We start from the raw sequence: 18705 nt of genomic DNA on the forward strand, positions 1-18705 counted from the left end.
AGCAATATGTTTGCTGTGCAATAAAAGTGTTGCCGTGTTTAAAGAGTACAACATTAGCCGCCATTATGCGACAAAACATGTAGGCTAAGGCAGTACAATTAATATATTGATTAGGAATCCGGCCCGCCAAGTACTTCATTTACCATATCAGGCCCGCCGACTTTAGAAGTTGCCCGCCCCTGAGCTATATGGTGGTTGATAAATATTAATATTTTCTCATTTTGAAACGGCTGCATGTATCGCCTAAATTTTCAGCATAAAAAACGGGCAAAATCATAATGGATTTTGTAAGTCTCTAATGCTTGTTCTGTTTTCTATATAAACCAAACTTCTAAAATTTAATTATTATTAAGTAAAATAATCTAAACATTTGTTATAAAAATAAATAAATTTAGATCAAATTTCCAAAAATTACACTTTTCCCAATTGTCTGTTCAAAATTTTTTACTTTGTTTTGGAAATGTGCACATTGTGTCAAAACTTTCACATCAATTTATAAAAGTCCCAATAAACAAATTACATAGTGCGAGCATTTAAAAAAATTGGACTATTTTTTTTAGAGAATCAAGAAAACCTGATAACATGATAGCTTTTGTAAGGTTTTAAAATATGCATACAAATATATACCTTCTTGCGTAACACCAAAAAATCAATAACATCAGGCATGTCATGAAATCTCAAAATAAAAGTTTGTTCTTCATATGAAATGTCACAGTCTTTGAAACGCTTCAATGTCAACATGCATAGTGTCGGTGGACCAACCTCAAACTCCATGCCAATTATAAGACATGTCTCAACAGAACTTTAATAGAAAAAACAAAATCAATAACAAAATTTGAAACCAGAATTTGTTTTGTTACCTCAAGTTTAATTTGTTGTAACAGATATCTGATAAGTCACCAAAATCCCAAATTTTCTTTTCTTGAATAACTTTAATGTATAATTCGTGGCCCTTGAAAAAAGAATAATAATGTTTAGTAAAATGAAGTTGGTACAAGTTTAATCATACTGTTTATGAGTTGGAACTACACACACAAATATTTATATTTACAGCCTCTCAAGCAAAAAAGGAAGACTTTTACAAGGCCTGGGATGTTATGTATGATGCCATTTGCATTATCTTTCAATTCAAATATTATCCCAAACTATAATATATTTTAGGGTTTGCAATAAACAAACAAGCTTTCCTCTCTCAAAATTTGTTTACTCTTGCAAAATTCTTGTTTTCCGGTGATGTTTAGGTAACAAAGAAATTTAGTGCTGTCTGCTATTTACTTACAGGCATTCCCTGGCGATAAATTCTAAAAGTGTTATTTTGTTGGTCACCTGTCAATATTGCAAAATGGTTAGACTGAGCAGCATGCCAATATCACGCACTGGACAGACCATTTTGCGAAATGTTTAATCAGAATCCCACCATACTAGTAATGTGCTTAAAATTAACTAATGTTTTTATCGGAAATCCTTCTGCTTACAAGTCAACAAGTTGACTAAATTAACGACACTTTAAATATTGATCAATCCTTGAAACCTGCATGCAAGCAAATTTTACTCATTTTAACAATGAAAAGGATGAAAACAGAAGGTCTTTATAAGTCATCCTTATTTCCTGAGCATTTGTTATATCATTTCACAACACAAAGTCTCTCCTAAAAAGTGTTATTAAAGAAATCAAATGCTCAGCAAAATGAATTATTCCTACTCCATGGGACCGCTTTGAAACGAACAAAGCTTTCGTTTTTTGTTGTTGAAGCTAGACAGTATTGTTACAGATGAATAAAATAAGACCGTCACTAGGTCCGAATACAACAACCAACTTTTACTTAAGGACACTCGTAGGGGAAGTTGTTAATCAGTACTTTGTGGATTATGTCTGCTATCGCTATCACCAAGTTACAAATATTTGTTTTGCACTTGAGTTTAGCTAACATTTGTTGCAACTCCGAAGTTTCAACGCAAAATTTATTTTAATATATAGCAATTTTTGTTGATGACGCATTTATGATGTCATTCTTGGACTATTTGATTTTTAATAGACTTTTGTTAACCGCAGTATATTCTTTAATATGAGACTATCAAGTGTCTATTAACAATTTGAATTTGTACTCCATAACAAATATGGATGATGTCATTATGATGTCTTAGAATATTTTCTGAGAACTTTTTGGGGGTGTTCCTGGCACCTTTCTTGCCATGAATCACCAACAAACCAGTTAAAATTTGTTTCACCTTGTTGTCTGGCCTTTAATGTCAAAACTTTAACATAAACTACAAATACTCAAATTTCCATTATTCAAAACATTTAAAACACAACAACCAAAAAGTGCAGTTTCGACAAAAAATAACCCTTGCTAAAATGCAACAATCGAGCTGAAAATCACAATTGTTGTTTCACCTTTTTCAAATAGACAACTTCATCGCCAAATTGAGGTAAGTAGGGAGATGGTTTGGGAATTACTTGTGTTATCCAACTGGGGGGCAAGTATTCCTCCGGAGGCATCACTCCAGGTATAACTGAGAAGGGGCATCTCATCTGATTAAATAAATAATTATAATTAATACTTACCCAAATAGAATTGACCAAACATGGGAAATACTAAATGTTTGTGGTATATTAGAAAAGTAGAATGGACAACAAATTAAACTGAGAGTTATTTGCTAGAATTTTACATATTAGTAATAATAATATTTTACATTTTACCAAGGTAACTAAGATTTTTTGCAGTTTATTTATTAGACATTTTTTGAAGTTTTTTGAACATGAGCTTCAATATTTCGGTTTAGGGTGTAATGCTTCAGTACATAAATTACAAGATTACTATTGTTCATCTACAAAAATAAGTAATAGCTATTAAAAAATAAAAACCTGGGCTCCATAACTCGCTCTCATTGCCATCTTTGATACAGATCCATTTGAAATATTATTTATAGTTGCTTTTTTTTCTGAAATGACATTATTGGATATTAACTAGGGAATATATCATGCATGCCAGAATGAGATGTCATCACCAACTAAATGTGTATTTTTGTTAACAACTGTAACAAAAGTTTTATTGTTTTCAAAAAGTACAAAGTTAATATTGTTGTAATATCCTGACTATATCATGGTCCATTGTTCGAGAACTACTAATGTTGTGTGATGCAATTCAAGAAAAACTGATAAAATATGTTATATTGCAGGATTTACAACCCTGCAACTAATTCAGCAGAAATACCCAGGTGTAGTTTTGGCAATAAATTTAAACATATTTAAAATATTTTAACCATTACTTAAATCCTCCTTTATTTATTGCCTAAGCATGGCAAGGTTAATAGGCGAACACAGCATTAAACTTTACAAACAGGAAAAAAAGATAAATTTGGCCAAAATGCTTGTCACCAGAAGGCTGGCAAGATTTCTGTTCTGTTAGCTTGTGCCATCCACAAACCCTATTTATCTTACCACTATAAACTTGTCGCTATCTGAGAAACAATTATCTATCCAGATAGTTCTGGCTGGCGCCTTGCTGTCTGCCAATTATCACCTGCGCATGCGAAACGTTTTGTTTTACATAGCAAATTGCTTTTTGGTAAATTTTTAACAGACTTTAGGTCAGCCTTTGCGGTCTGTGGTTAACAATAGAATTCTCAGTTTCGTTACGTGCAAATCCTAAGTAGATTTGTTTAACCTTAAAACATATTCCATAATTTGGTTATAGTTGATAATACTGGTACTCAATGTCTAGCACAATATATTCTAGATTGCTATAAGTCTTGGTGATTGTTCAAAGATGTTTTATCAGATTAGGAATACAACTCACATGCGACTTGGTAAAATACCAATTTTTGTTGATGACGACTATAGATTTAGTTAGTTGTTAAACTATAGATTAAGTAACTATAGTCGCAACACCATCCTCTGACTCCCATTCCCCTATTGTCTTGTCAGGCTTTTATAACCTATCATTTTCTGAGTGCTGTATGCATAATTTTGCACGATTTTAGCTGTTTTCAAATGGCATTCTATAGTGCTGGCATCCATCACATGGAGACAGACCTGATTGGACACATTTTGCACAAATCATAAACTATCTTATAGTTAGAGACATCTATAGTGCAATGTATCCACTTGATGTGCTTTTGTGTTAATGTTCAATAACGGGTTACTCACGAAAAGAAAGTCAAACAGTGTTCCTCATGTGTGAAGCCCTTACGACTGAACAGAAAAATAATGAATTTAAATTTAATATTTTGTGTTTTCTATTTTGCTTTTATTTCTAAGACCATCATTTTTCCTTTAAGAAAGTTGACCTGTTCAAAATAGGGGAGCCGAAAAACATTAAAATCAAGTATAAGTACACAAGTAATACCTTCCTCCAAAATTGATGAAGTGCTTTCAGAGACATCAGAGTCATAATGATATGAACATATAGAATTAGAGGATACACTTTGTTTCAGGTTGTTTCTCCTTAGATTTTTCATTGGGGAATTAAAAGAATCATCATTCCCTAAAAAAACAAGCTTTTATAAAATATTCTTTTTTAAACTACAGCAGTTTTGTCTCATTACGGCCAACTGTCATTACAACAATCAGTGAAAAAATAGTGTTAAAAATGCCAATGCAACTTTTTTTCTGATTAATTATTGGGGGGTGGGGGGAACTTTCTGAACTGTAATGTCCATAATTTACCACACTACTAGAGGAACATTAGTAACATTATATTTTCTGGGCCAATCGGAACAGAACCGATATTCCATATTATGGATGTACTGGAAAATTCAAACAAAATATGGCCTACATTGTGCCACAGCCAGAGCATGTCCAGTGCCAGGGACAACACCACACTCTTCAATAAACGCTCCCTCTGCAAAAGGTTTATGTTTTTAGCAAGTTTGTGTGATCACAAAGCTAATCTTGGTTGCTGCCACAAGACTGGTAAAAAAATGTTGCTTTTAAAGCTGCCAATTTGTGTGACATTTAACCCAAAAGTTTTGTATTTCTCAACAACTTCATCTTATAATGTTGACTCATATTGGATTCTCTAAAACAATGATTTGCTGTCAAATTTTATATGGATTTTATATGTAAAATCTCATAGTACATTGACAAAAAGATTCTGTAGCATGATTTAGCTAAACATGTTTTGTTGAGCTGAATAATTGAAATAATGTAAAAGTGGTTCAACCGTTTTAACAAAATCAACTGCTAATTACACAAAAGTAAATTCTAATCCATGTATATTATGTTCTCTTTTATGAAGCAATATTTTGTGCCCACACTTACAATGAAAAATACATATTTTTCCGAAAAAATGATTTAAACACTTTGGTTTTGCATGTTACAGTTATATAATAAATCTTGTAAAATACAAATAAAATTCTTGGTTAATTTGTACAATTGTATATTTTTTAAAACTATCACATAAATTCATGACGGATGTTTTTATGACCAATAACACTAATTAAATACTTAGTCCGCACCACAAGCAGTGCTATTGTTTCCACTCTCAGGACTTTTGTAGTTTTCATTTGAACTCAAACTTTTGTGTGAAGCTTCATCATCACTTTCATTTGTAACCGTAGAATCAAAATCTTTGGATAAAGCAAATCAGTTAGAATGTGGTAAATTTAAACCAAATAATAACAAGTTAATGATAACAAGTTACCGCTATCCCTTAGTATATTTAGTCTTGTTCCATAGTTATGTCGCAGTTTAACGAATCTGTTGGTCCTCAAAACACTTCTGGAATTGGTTAGATTACAATTTAATTCACCATCAGTGCTTTCATCGTCTTCACCTGACGATGGCTGCTAGTAAGCAAACAATATTAGAAAAATTAGTTGACATCACACCATAATCTAAATTTGACGAGTAGTTATTTAACATAAACAATTACTTGTTTTTTTTAGTTTAACCTTTTACTATTCAGAAATGTGTTTTAATTATTTAATAGTGTCTTAATAAAGATCACTTTATACATTTAGGAAGGACTTTTAGAGAAAACTGATTTTGATAATTTGTTTGTATATGACCGTAAGAACTAATTTTAAACATATTTGGTAATCTGCTAGGAGGCACAAATTCAGTCAAAACATTCAATAAAATAACTAGTTTTGAGGCCATGTAAATAAATTGCAGCTTACTGTGATTAACACAATTTTTTATCGGCCTTAGAGAGGTCAGATTAAAGAATCACAATACAACGAATAAAATAAATCCATGATTAATTTAATATATATTATTTTAAGTTGAAGGTAAAAATAATTTTAACATACCAAACTTTCTTGCTTCATCAGAATTTCTTGTTTTGCAACATACTTAGAATGTTTTGTCTTTTGTGGAATGATTAACTTTTTCAAAGACACAGTTTTAGCTGTTTGTGTGTTTGCAAGTTGTTGATTGTTACGGTAAACCTGCAATTCATATTCTCCTTGTGTTTGATAATACTTGTTGTTTTGTCTAAAATAACATAATTTTAGCACATAATTATTACACTCATAGCTTATAAAAATACTAGGAACCATACTTGGCACTTGACTTTGGAACAACCGGTACAAGAACCCGATGACCCAATGCCATAAGATCAGCTGCAGAAGCCATTTGACTGCGGGGTGCATTACTATGCATTTGTCGCACCCCTGCTACTTCACCTTCTCTTCGTAAACCAATCAGGGGATTTCTAATTTGGGATAACGGAGGGGATGTGTGCACCGTGACAGTAGCTTCTAAAATAAAAAATAAAACAATAAAAAAGTACTAATATTGGAAAAATATTTTTTAACATGGGTTCTCAATCGGTGGGCCACACAAGCATTTAGAGGTAGATCACAGAGCTATTTGGAAAATTGCAAAGTTGGTAAAAAAAGTTTTATTCGTTAAATTCTTTAGTTCTTTTACAGTACATTTGTGTGCTTTGATTAAAGCTGAAACAAAAAAGGTACTACAATATCTCTTGCTAGAAGGCCAAGTCGCTGTGATGTCATAAAAAGCTCTGTTTTTATTTGAAATTTCTTATTATGTGGCTCATTTTGAAAGCATACAGCTGCAGGGTTATTTCTGCTTATAATCATAATTTCAACAAGAAAATTGTAAAAAAGCAAGTAAAAGAGGAAGAAATGATGATTATATTCAGTATGGTTTTGCACAATTTTCCCTGTGCATTAGTTTACTGCATGATACACCTCAAAGCTCTGGCAAGTCGAACTTTTCCTTCAGATCTACAATCAGCATTAACTATTGCTATCAAAATGGTAAACTAAAAATTTTGTGAATAAAGAGTTAAACACAAGGCCATTTTCAAAGTCAGCCTACTACACACCACTTTTATACCATACAGATGTGCGCTGGCTCAAGTGTGAGGAGAATTAGCAGAGTTCTTTGGCAGGCAAAGACAAGATTTTTGAACTTAGATCAGTCATCCTTCTTTTGTAGATCGCTTGCCTTATAGAGGCGTTCATAAAATTAAATGCACTGAATTTATCTGTGCATGGGAGATAAACTACTATCATGAAATACTGTATGACTCGCCTGAAGCTTTTGGGAGAGTTAAAGTTGTAAAAAATTCAATTGATGAAGGATGCTTTTGTCATGTTCAAAAGACTCTCATCAGTAAACAGAGCAAATGAATCAATAAGTATCTTAGCATAGGTCATAAAACATATGTGCAAATTAGAAGAACTAACTCACTACTTTCCAGAGCGAATAGTAATGAATAAAATCTAATAATAGGGAGAAATCCGATCAATTACAATTTCTCTACTCTGCCTGTGCATATCCAAGAAGAATTGATTAAAAAGTTAAGGACTGCATTTGACGGCTCTGAGTTAACATCATTCTAGTATAATGCTAGTTCTTCATATCTTTAAGTCTCAAAATTAGTGATGAGCAAGATACTTTTGTTTCGAAGTTTGGGTCAACTTACCTATGTGAAGCCATTTTATCTGGTGTTGTTGCAATAAAAATGTCGCAGACTAGATCGGGACACAATCCCCAAAGTAGCTGCTAAGGATAGGAATGACTTTACTTTCTCGAGACGTTTATTGGACAGAACGACAATCCGTATAAGTCCTATCCGTTAGGGAAAACCAAGTCGGTTGGAAGCCTACCCGAACGGCGATTTCCACGGCCAAATGCATTAGTTCAGCACAAAAGGTCTACAATAGTTTAATTTGTGACAAAAAAAAATTTAGAAAGACCATGAATGTGGAAAATGTCTTGATATGTGCATTGTCATGCATTGAACATTGAATATCTCTACTTGCAAAGAAAACATATTTCAAGCTTTGCATTAGTAGTTGTGTTCTGTGAGTTATTATAAAATGTTCTTTTTCTTTTCACACTTTGAAGTTAGTCTTGGTTTCTTCCACATTTCAGTTAATTATACCCAATTTAAGCAGAACTTTAAGAAGTGAGCCACAGAATATTTTTAAACAAAAGTGGGCGACAACCATAATAAAGGTTACTAAACCCTGATAAAAAAGGATAACCCAAAAAGCATTTTCAACTATGAATAACAAAAAAATGTATCCCAAACTATAAAAGAATATTCTTAAATTAATGATTTCTGTTGGAAGTCATTATAAATGAAAGTATACTTCTTAATGTTTTTATGCAGTTTGGCAGAAAGCTGGCGACTTGGCGACGTGCTATACAGAACGTCTTCATCCGGATACTGACGTTGCATGTAAAACAGATTCCTTATAAATCAACAAATAACAATTCATGCGATTAAAAAACTCGCACCAACGATCATTGGTGTAAGAGCGCGCGATAGCTTATCGGTATTAGAACGTCAGTTTTTACGTTCATTGTGCTGGCGCGTGAATGGATATTCCACAACTCAAGAAAACCCATAGCAGACCTGTGAACCCCCAATCCCACAGGCTGTACTTCAGCATAGTCCATAATGTATTTATTTACAAAAAAAAATCTGAAAAATCTAAAATCAATATTTGAATACACAAAATACATTAAATGAATGATCTCCACTATCGCCAATAAAGGCTCGGTGAAATCCTTTTGATTTATTACATATGCTAGTGGAAAAGTTATTACAAATGTTGCTGTGGCAAAATATTTATAGTGCCTTTTCTGAATGTAGTGCTGCATCAGCATAATTTTCGGCATGCCAATTACTTGCAGATAACCCTTTTAAAAAGCAGAAATAGTCTAATTAATAGCTGAATTTTTTTTTTTTAGAGTAGTAACGATATAAATTGTGCTTCAATTAAACATTTTTTATAATTTAGTAACTTACCATGTGCTTCAAGACTAGAATAGTGTGACGAAGAATGGGCATTTTCTGGAGCAAAGAAATGGGCATTTTCTTCATCAGTTGGATGTCCTTCCATGTCAATCACTTCTGACAATCCTAAAAAACAAATGTTAAACAAGAAGCATTAAACTCTGTCTTATATCTAAAATAAAAATGTGATTTGATATATGATGCACTACCTATACCAGTGGTCGGCAACCCCTGGTACGCGTGTCACTGAGATGATTTTTTCGGGCATGCCTAATTAATTCATGTCATGTTATACCACTTTTAGAAAGCGCAACCATTACATCACTACTATATCATTAACTTTATTATTACATGACTAACCCTAGCGCTAACTAAATGGTTGCACACATTTCCAGTTCGTGTCAGGTCGTAACTGTTGTATTAACATTATTTTTTCTGGGCGGTAAATGTGATGGTTACAGTGGTTAAAGCAGGGCATTCAGCATGTGAGTTTTTGTGCGACAAAGAAACAAAACTAAAAACGAAACTGATAGTTAACACTTCTAGGTATTGGCTGAAAAGCGTTGAAGTATATTCAAAAATAGCGAGCACAGTATTGTGTTCGTGACAGTTTTTTTTCAGTGGGTTAGAGTATTTTTATGGAACTAGGTTTAATGGTGCCCCCAAGATACATAAATTAGATGATCACAGCAGGGCTGCAAATTCGGACTCGGGCCTCGAGTAAGACTAGGTAAAACTACCGTCCGACGTGTGCGCATGCGCAGTACCAATTTTCGTACGTGATAAGGCAGCAAACTATAAATTTGTAAAGGTGGAATGGCCAATGGTGGCATATTTTCAATAACCCCTACGAGTGGATTGCCATCCTTACTTTAAAATATTTGGTTTTGAAATACAGGCTGTAGTAGAGTCTGAGGCGGACTTGGGACATGATGAAATTGCACATTTGGCCGGGTGTCGGACTCTGGTTGTTTTTATCCCACTCCAGAGCCCTGCTTGCCAGTGCAAAACCAAACATAAAAAATGTTTGGCACACTAGTTGTTCATATTTGAAAATATTCATAAACTACGATACTCCATACGAAAGGTTGCCGACCCCTGACCTATACCATATAACTGAAATAGGCAAAAAACCCTCACCATTTTCAGCAACAGCGACAATCGGGACTAACAGATTACTTGCTAAATTTTCTCTACCAGGTACCAATCGCTGAAAATGAGCTGGGTGAGGATTGCCATCCACATCCACTAAAAAAGGTGGTGGCATTCTATGTGGCGCCTGTTGTGTTTGTTCATCCAAAATTGCTCCAAATGAATCATGAATTAGAGGTCGATAGTCGGTATGAAAAAATTGTTCATCGGGTACCTAAAATTAATACATCTCATGTCACAAAGGAAAAATTCATCGCTAGCACATTAAATGGAGTGGTTCTTTTATTCGCCAAAAATAATTAATCTGAGGGTTGAGATAAGTTTTACACAGAAAAAACACACACACAGTTTAATAGGGTGCAAAAAGCAAACACCATAAACCAATAATTACTGTGCATAAACTAATAAAATATAGGGACGCTAGCAAAACACAAGAGTGAGCAACATGTGCATTCTGCAGGGGAGTAGACTCTTCAACCAACCATGAAATGCAGGGTAAAAAGGAACTCACCACCAAAAAAATAATAAGATGAAACACATAAGTTTAAAACTATGTATATAACAATAGCGATTTTGCATAAAATCAATCTTTCCTGATTTTTCTTTCCTTATTTTCTTTCATTTGTTTAGATTAGTGGTTCTTAACCTTTTACCGCCCCCTTTGGTAATTGCCCTGCGATTTGGCCTTTTTCGATTACATATCAGTGAGACAACATGGAAATACGAAAGTTTAGTCTTAATCGCGTTTATTTGGTTTGAATTGGGTAAATTTGAATTTGAAAAGTAAACTTTAATATAAGAGGCCTGATGCATTGGCCAAATTGCTTCTGCTTGACATATTGGTTTACATCGAGCTGGTTTTATAAGGCTGCATAGAAACCACTTAAAAATGTTGTCCGAAGCAAAAATTAAACATTGTGTTATTGTGTTTTAAAAGGTGTGATGATACACAATATAATGACCATACTGCAAATAACAATAAAAATTTGCGCAAAAACTTCCCCGGTGCTAACCAATTGTGATATACGAATCGCGCACACCGCGCAAAATGTTGTGTTAAACTTAAACACAGATTGTTGAGGGTGGCATGGTCTCCTGTGCAGAACTTAGATCTCTATCAACCATATCATACTATTCTGACTAAATATATCCCATAACGGTCATAATAAACTTATTATTGATTTCCCCACACAAAAACTTGATTTAATGCAATTGGTAATGCTGTAAATTCCTTCGTTTGAAACAGAACTCGTTTTAACTTGTAGCAAATGTCCAAAAATAAAAAGTATCAAACTGAACATAATAAGTAGCAAATTTTCAAGAACCGGGAAACTATTACAACATTATAGCTCAAAAGCTCACAAATCACAAAAAATTCAGTTACTTATCCACACATGTGTCATTTTGATGCATTTAGACAGCATTAAAGCAGAATTAACAAAACAAAAAACGCAACATAGAACCAATGAAATTGTAAAAAGGTAAATAATGGAGTAGTGGGGCTTGCACACCCTGCTTGACACCCTCCAGTTAAGAACCACTGGTTTGGATATATCAATGAAAAATACTTCTACTTTTTAAAAAAAGGAACTGAGTCGCAATATTTTTGTGGTGCCTGTATGTATAGCATTATTTCTGAAAGGACTAGGAAAGCATTTTACATCACCATGCTTTCCTTCTCGCCTTTATGCTTTGTGGCCCCCTTTAAAAGGCTCTTACCCCTTGTGGCTCCCTGCTTAATAAATACCTAGCATTGAATTTACGTGTTGTTACTTCTCCACGTTAATAACAAAAATACAGCCATTCATCAATAAATGCATTTAGTTTCTCAAAAATTTAATTAATAAGTTATTTTAATTCAAGTTAACTAATTCGTCATTCATTGCGAACTCTCTGCACCTGGCATTACACATTAGGTCTCGCTCAAGGGCATTTGGTCTATAATTTAATTATTATCGGCAAGTAATTGGCCGCCCGAAAAAACGCTGACGCCACACTACATGGCTACATATAACGCAGCACAGTTGTTTCGCCACAGCGACAGGCCTTTATCCAAACGTACGTAGGATTAGGCGTAACTTTCCGTGATGAACAAATAAAAAGGATCCAATATTCTAGTTTTGAACATTCCTATTCTGACGCGTCAAAGAACGTTTCTGAAAAATGAGTTACAAAACGTTACAAGAAAGTTCTACAGTCATAATAACTGGCAATTGATGAAAGTGGTAACATTTTGGTTTTGCAATACCTAGCTAGCTGGAGAGTTGTGCCCGTGGCTAGTGGCGTAGCCTAAAATGTTTTGTGTGGTCAAATATTTTGAACTTGAACTAGTGAATGCATTTGGTTTGGTACACCGCCTATTGATGCAGAAAAAGACAATTCACGCTGAGTAGGTAATAAGTTGAGGCTAAAGCTGATACCTCACAACGATAAATTGACTTCATATAAAACATAAACAAATAACTATTTACAACGAATTAGTAATGACACTACGATTAAAAGTCTATTCGTCGCTTCCCGCCAGTGAGGCATCACTTGATCGCTTTTGCTATTGTATCAACTGCCGTAGAAGACAAATAAATATGATAGCTCAAACCGTTTTGAGCAGTAACTAACTGAGTTTTAGCGCAATACTCAAAAAACATTCAAATAGCAAAAACAAAATGACTAAAAAAATTAAAGCTACATTACTAAGTACAGCAAATATAATAACTGCATCATCTGTGACCTAACAGTGTATGACAATTGAAGGTGTGGCATGCCTGTTATTGTTGTAGAACTGCTCATAAATGTTACCAAAAAATTAATTATTAGGAGAATATTTATCATTTTCGGGGGGAAGATATGGCCCCTGTCACCCCTTGGCTACGCTTATGCCCGTGGCCCCCCAATTACCGCTCCGTGGCCCCACCAAGGGGAGCGAGGGCCACGGTTGAGAAACGGCTCTAAATGATACTAAATTATTTCTTTGCAAGGCAGGCATAAAACAACTAAACATAAGGCAAAGAACCTACTTTTCCGAAATGTATTTTAACAAAAAAATTCAGAAAAGTTATTCGCCTAGTTGACTACGTCAACATGTTAGTTTTATGCCAGATGTAATATACTATAGGTGATTTGCTAAAATAATACTGGGGGTCAATGGCCCTCAGATTGCGAATCACTGCACTAAACCTTTATCACTTTATTGCATGATTAAGCACACAGTCGTCTAGCACATATTACAAATAAAGAACATACTACTATGACAAAAAAAACAATGTTTTGTTTCTGTGATGATATGCAAAAGTAAAGAGTTGTAATGTTATTCAAGTCATCAATTCGCTAAAACTGCCCTGAAACTTTAGTTTTATTTTTAAATGCAGAACTAACCTTTTTGTACTTTTCAACATTATCATAACCCAAGATGATTAAATGTCCGTGTGAGTCTGTACAAACCACATGGCAACCAGTTGGAGAAAACTTTGCATCAAATATGGCACCATGTCCTTGTCCAACCAACTAAACAATGATGGTAAATAAACTTATACAAAATCTAAATGTTCTAATAAAACTTAAAAACATAAACTAATCTAGATTAGTTTTTGTGACCAGATGTTTTACAGTTGACAGATTAAATAAAATTACACGTCACCTAATTCAGTGGTTCTCAAACTTTTTAAAAAAAATTATGAAACAGTCCCCCAGCATTTTTTTGTAATTGCTCACGGTCTCTTAAAAATATACCTAATAAACTCAAAACAACACGTTGTTTTTAATGGTATCAATGGGACGGGTGCACTTGCTTCTTTACTTTATGCTCGGCTATGTTAACCTCTAACGAATCACTTTATTTTAGTGAAGCAATCACGAACAGTTTTAAAACCGTGACCGACTGACCATACAGGTACCACCCACAGTGTCAGCGCAGCAAACTGTAAAAACGTAATTCTCATTAGCAAAACGCAACATTATGACGTCATAATGGACAATTCAACTTAAAACGGGCAATAACGTGAATGAACAACTAATTATAATAATCAGCTTGGTTTGGAAACATAAGTTGCCTGAAGATTTGATTGCAAGAAAAATTCTTCTTCAGGAGCGTCGTGTTGTAGTTTTGTTAGGTGCTTCACGGTCCCAGTAAATTGTCTCGCGGACCCCAGTTTGAGAACCACTGACCTATTAAATAGTCTATAAAAACATTAAAATTGCTCCGAAAAATAAACTACACACGAAAAATGTTGCAAACAACCATACGTTCATCTTACACTATTATAAAATTTTGTAATTGGGTTTCCAGACAGTAAATCCCATAAAATAATATGTCCATCATGACCAGCACTTAGCAAAATTCTTCCATCTGTTGGATGTGCTTCTAGGCAAAAAGCTTCTTCTGTGTGACCCTAAAGATAAGACAAAATTTGATTATGCACAAAGAGTTTAAAATGCTATAAAATACCTGGCATCGCCCACGTTTAACCACGTCCGCTGATTGTGTCTAAAATAATTTAATTAAGTTTGTTCCGACATAAAGAGCAACAGTTACCAAGAAATTCATTGCCATCCGAAGAAATTTATTGCCAGCCTTGCTAGTTGATAAATCCTAAAAGCTTGAAGGTTTGCTTCTGCTTAATGCCACTATAGCGGGACTATTGCCCAAATGTCAGATCATACTGCAAAAATTCCAGGCCTAATATCAGTCCACTCATGCACAACTATGCCAACATGGCAATGTAATAAATCCCCATGTGTAAACCCCCACTATACCAGAGAGTCAAATTTTATAAATAGGGGGACAGGGGGTGTTGAATGGATATGTAAGATTGTGATGCATTTCTATTTAACCAGATATTCTAGGTAATTAGCATGATTTTCCTGGTCTGAAATTTCTTTAAATGAGTCCCGAGCTATAATTTGGTTGTTTTATGTGTATTTTAGTATTGGCATTGTGTTATCAACACTAACATATTTTAATTTAATATACTCTTATTTGCCAATTTATTTGTGATTGTAAATGGTAGTTTTAATACGGCAGGTTACCACAACACAATCAAGAACTTGCGCTACAACCTTAGCAGTATAATGAAGATCGATTAGTAGGTTTTAAATAAATAGAAACATTGCTGTCCATCATTTCATTAACAAAACAGCTAAATCAATAGAAACTAGACGGGGCTGCAGTTGTTGTATATTTTGTCAGGGAGTATATTTTTAGGGCTTAGTGTTTATTTTCAATTTTTACTTTATTTTAATTTTTTTTTTTTTTAATTTTTTTTTTTTTTTAATTTTTTTTTTTAATATTTTATATTGTGTACATTATATTATATATTTTGTTTTTCATTTTCCTTAACTTGTTTCTGCAAGCAAAAACAGATATGGGCCGAAAACTTCCCCACTTAACTTATGCCTTTGATGCGAAAGGGGTTCAAATATGGCGTAGTATTTGGGGAATGATCGAAACATATATTTAATAAATAAAATTTACGTAGATAATGCGTATGGCCATTTTATTACATTTTGACCAGCTTACGTGTTTGAAAATCAAATATTATCATTCTCTTAAATACTAAAAATAGTTTAACGCCTATGGTTTGCTATACTTTTGCTTTTACTCGGTAAATTTTTACCATGGCTTGGTCCGAGCAATCACTGTTAAAACAGGCTTTAAATCTGTAGTTTCAAACAATATGAAAAGCACTATTATGTGCTCAATACGCAAACTATTAAATCGAAAGTTTTGCTAGATGTTTAGGCCTGATGTTGGTATGCTGGTTGGAGCAAGATGCACAACAGGTGCTAACAGAGAGGCGTAGACTGCCTCAAGATTTCACATTGAAATTTGCGGCGGTAAATACACCCTATTGACACTTGATTATTAGGCGAAGCTTATCGCGAAGTTATTGGTCTCCCGAAAAAAGCTAACGCCGCATTGAAAGCAAGCATTATAAATGAGTCGCCAATATTCTGCTTTGAACATCTCTACTCGCAATGCTTTCCTCCGTTAATTGTACGGTGGGTGAAACTTTATTCACGGCCTTACCTCTTTGTGTATTACCGCGACAATACAATGAAATACGATTTGGAGAATATTGGAAAATTCGGATTTGGAGAATATTTGCTATTTGCACCTGTATAGTATGCTACTCCAATCCAACATATCAACACACAATTTTAAGTTGTGTAGGCCTGGTGTTGATATGTTGGATTAGAGTTGCCACCAGATTTCGCATTTAAATTTGCGGCGGTAAAATAAGTTGTTTCTTAACAGCATTAAGTAATTTTACTAAAGAGAAGCCTCGTTTTAAAATGCAAGTCGCACAAGCCCAGTTTAGGACGTGCCACTTCGCACAATGAAAGTCTCACGCGCGGGACAATAAAGCGCACCAGGCGGTCAGTCGCTTCGTCACTTCACAAGCTGGACAAAGCAAGCGAATATGAACGAATTCTGTATGAAAGCTTTTCTGCTGCTAGATGGCAGTCGTTAGCTACAAAGTGCTAAAACGCAATATTTCAGGTTTTTACCCCCCAAGCAAAGGCCCCTGGGGGTGCAGCCTCATAAACTTTTACAAAGCACCTACATACCACTCTATGCCATGTCTGAAAACTTGAAGGTTCTACGATGTCTATTTTTCTATAAAGCTTCGGACAAAAATCGGTCTGAAACATACCATAGGAAACCAAAAAAGAATAACGGCAAAAACAAGCTATGTCCCGAAAATAAATTTTCGGCCCATATAATAAACTAGATTATATAGATGCAAAAACGTGTAAACACTGTGCATACTTTGGAATATTAACTGCTTTTTTGTCTGATACTGTAATCTGACTTTTTTTCAAACAGATACTTACATGCAAAATGCTGACTAATCTCCCACTGTCATATCTCCATACCTTGATAGAAAAATCAGTAAGCGACGTAACAACATAAACATCAAAACAGTCCCAGGCAACCATAACCACTTTGATTTTCACAGAGCTATCATCCTGAGAAACCGAACTATTATCCTTCAAATCAAATAAGATAATTAAAATTATAACTAAATTTGTGAATGGCAAACAAAAAAACTACATTTTTTGAAATATCAATAGATATTGAGCTCCATGCATTGTTACAAAAAGTCCACACTCTTGCAGTCCCATCACATGAGCCACTCGCAAACTTCAATCCTTGATGAGAAAATCGTATACTGTCAACTTTGTCCTAAAATACCATTATAATAGTTTAAATGATGGTAAAATGGAGAAAAACTCTCTAGATCAGCGGTTCCCAAACTGGGGTCTGTAAAGCAGTTCCCGAGGGTCCGCAAAGGGATTAAGTCTATATGTTTTTCATTATTGGGCTTCGAAAGTTTTTAAACATTAGTTAGGGCTGCGAAATATTAAAATAATTGCAAAGGGTCCACCAGGCAATTTTTTAAAAAAAGTACCAGGCAAATTTTTTAGAAAAGTTACTCAATTAAAGTTGTTAACCCCAAAAAATATTTTTCAAATCTTTTTTTTTTTAAAAAGCAAACAATTACCGTATTAAGTTTTGTATAATGTAATTTCTATAAAAATATAAGATTACAAAAAAGTTGTTGAATAGTTGCCAACAACATTACTTGAAAAAGTTTTTATTGGTCTTGAGGTTTATAAACCTACTTACATTACTCTTAATTGGTAGTTATACATACATTGTGAAAATTCAACTCTGTGAGTTTCCAAGGATCATCACGCCCAGGTTCAATAAAATAGATATGGATAATTGAATCTGATCCACCAACCACCGCAAACCTTCCACCACTACTCCAAGATGCACAAAGCATAGAAACACCAGGGCGACTTCTTTCCAGAAACTTAACAGGCTGTTTACAAAACTCCTAAATATTTTTATACAGAGTTTTGATATTTAAACTAAACAAATAATTAATCAATCACATGAAAAGACAATGCTTACTTTAGTATTAATGTTCCATTGCCAAAAACAAACATTACCATCCCGGCCAGTTGAAATAAGATATCCTGAATCACCATGAATCACTGGGCTGAACTGTACACAAAAAATGAATGAAAGTAGTATTGTTAAAGCAGAGGCAAATTGCACAAATTCAAGGTATCTTTAAACAACACCTTTATATCGGCTGGTTAGGGTACCACATAAAGTACTTTTATACGGCTAGATTTACTAAAATTGATTCTCAGCCAGATTTTTCCAAAATTTAAACAAAAAATTGCCAAAGCAATACGAAAACATGACCCATATTCACTAAAATTGACTTTATCAATGCTACTGACTCATTTCTTCTTTATTCACTTTAAGCTTGCAAAAAGTTCAGTTAAGATAATTGGGTCGCCAAAGCTTCACTGC

At 34.1% G+C, this 18705-nt stretch overlaps 1 protein-coding gene across 1 annotated transcript in view; it reads right to left on the reverse strand.

The window, feature by feature from the left end:
- LOC146138124 (bromodomain and WD repeat-containing protein 3-like) overlaps nt 1–18705 on the reverse strand; it is a 62656-nt gene that overhangs the window by 20526 nt on the left and 23425 nt on the right. Inside the window, exons 7-23 of the mRNA XM_083393354.1 lie at nt 18295–18387; nt 18032–18217; nt 17428–17559; nt 17208–17363; nt 14627–14761; nt 13749–13877; nt 10365–10590; nt 9237–9350; nt 6507–6705; nt 6256–6439; nt 5646–5790; nt 5461–5571; nt 4350–4487; nt 2867–2943; nt 2396–2533; nt 861–952; nt 628–802 (exon numbers count right to left, since the gene is read on the reverse strand). Of these exons, the coding sequence (XP_083249480.1) occupies nt 628–802; nt 861–952; nt 2396–2533; nt 2867–2943; nt 4350–4487; nt 5461–5571; nt 5646–5790; nt 6256–6439; nt 6507–6705; nt 9237–9350; nt 10365–10590; nt 13749–13877; nt 14627–14761; nt 17208–17363; nt 17428–17559; nt 18032–18217; nt 18295–18387 (2430 nt within the window). The remainder of the gene's footprint in view (nt 1–627; nt 803–860; nt 953–2395; nt 2534–2866; nt 2944–4349; nt 4488–5460; nt 5572–5645; nt 5791–6255; nt 6440–6506; nt 6706–9236; nt 9351–10364; nt 10591–13748; nt 13878–14626; nt 14762–17207; nt 17364–17427; nt 17560–18031; nt 18218–18294; nt 18388–18705) is intronic.

This window comes from Ascidiella aspersa, chromosome 7, assembly GCF_963924565.1.
Source record: "Ascidiella aspersa chromosome 7, kaAscAspe10.2, whole genome shotgun sequence".
NCBI lineage: Eukaryota > Metazoa > Chordata > Ascidiacea > Phlebobranchia > Ascidiidae > Ascidiella > Ascidiella aspersa.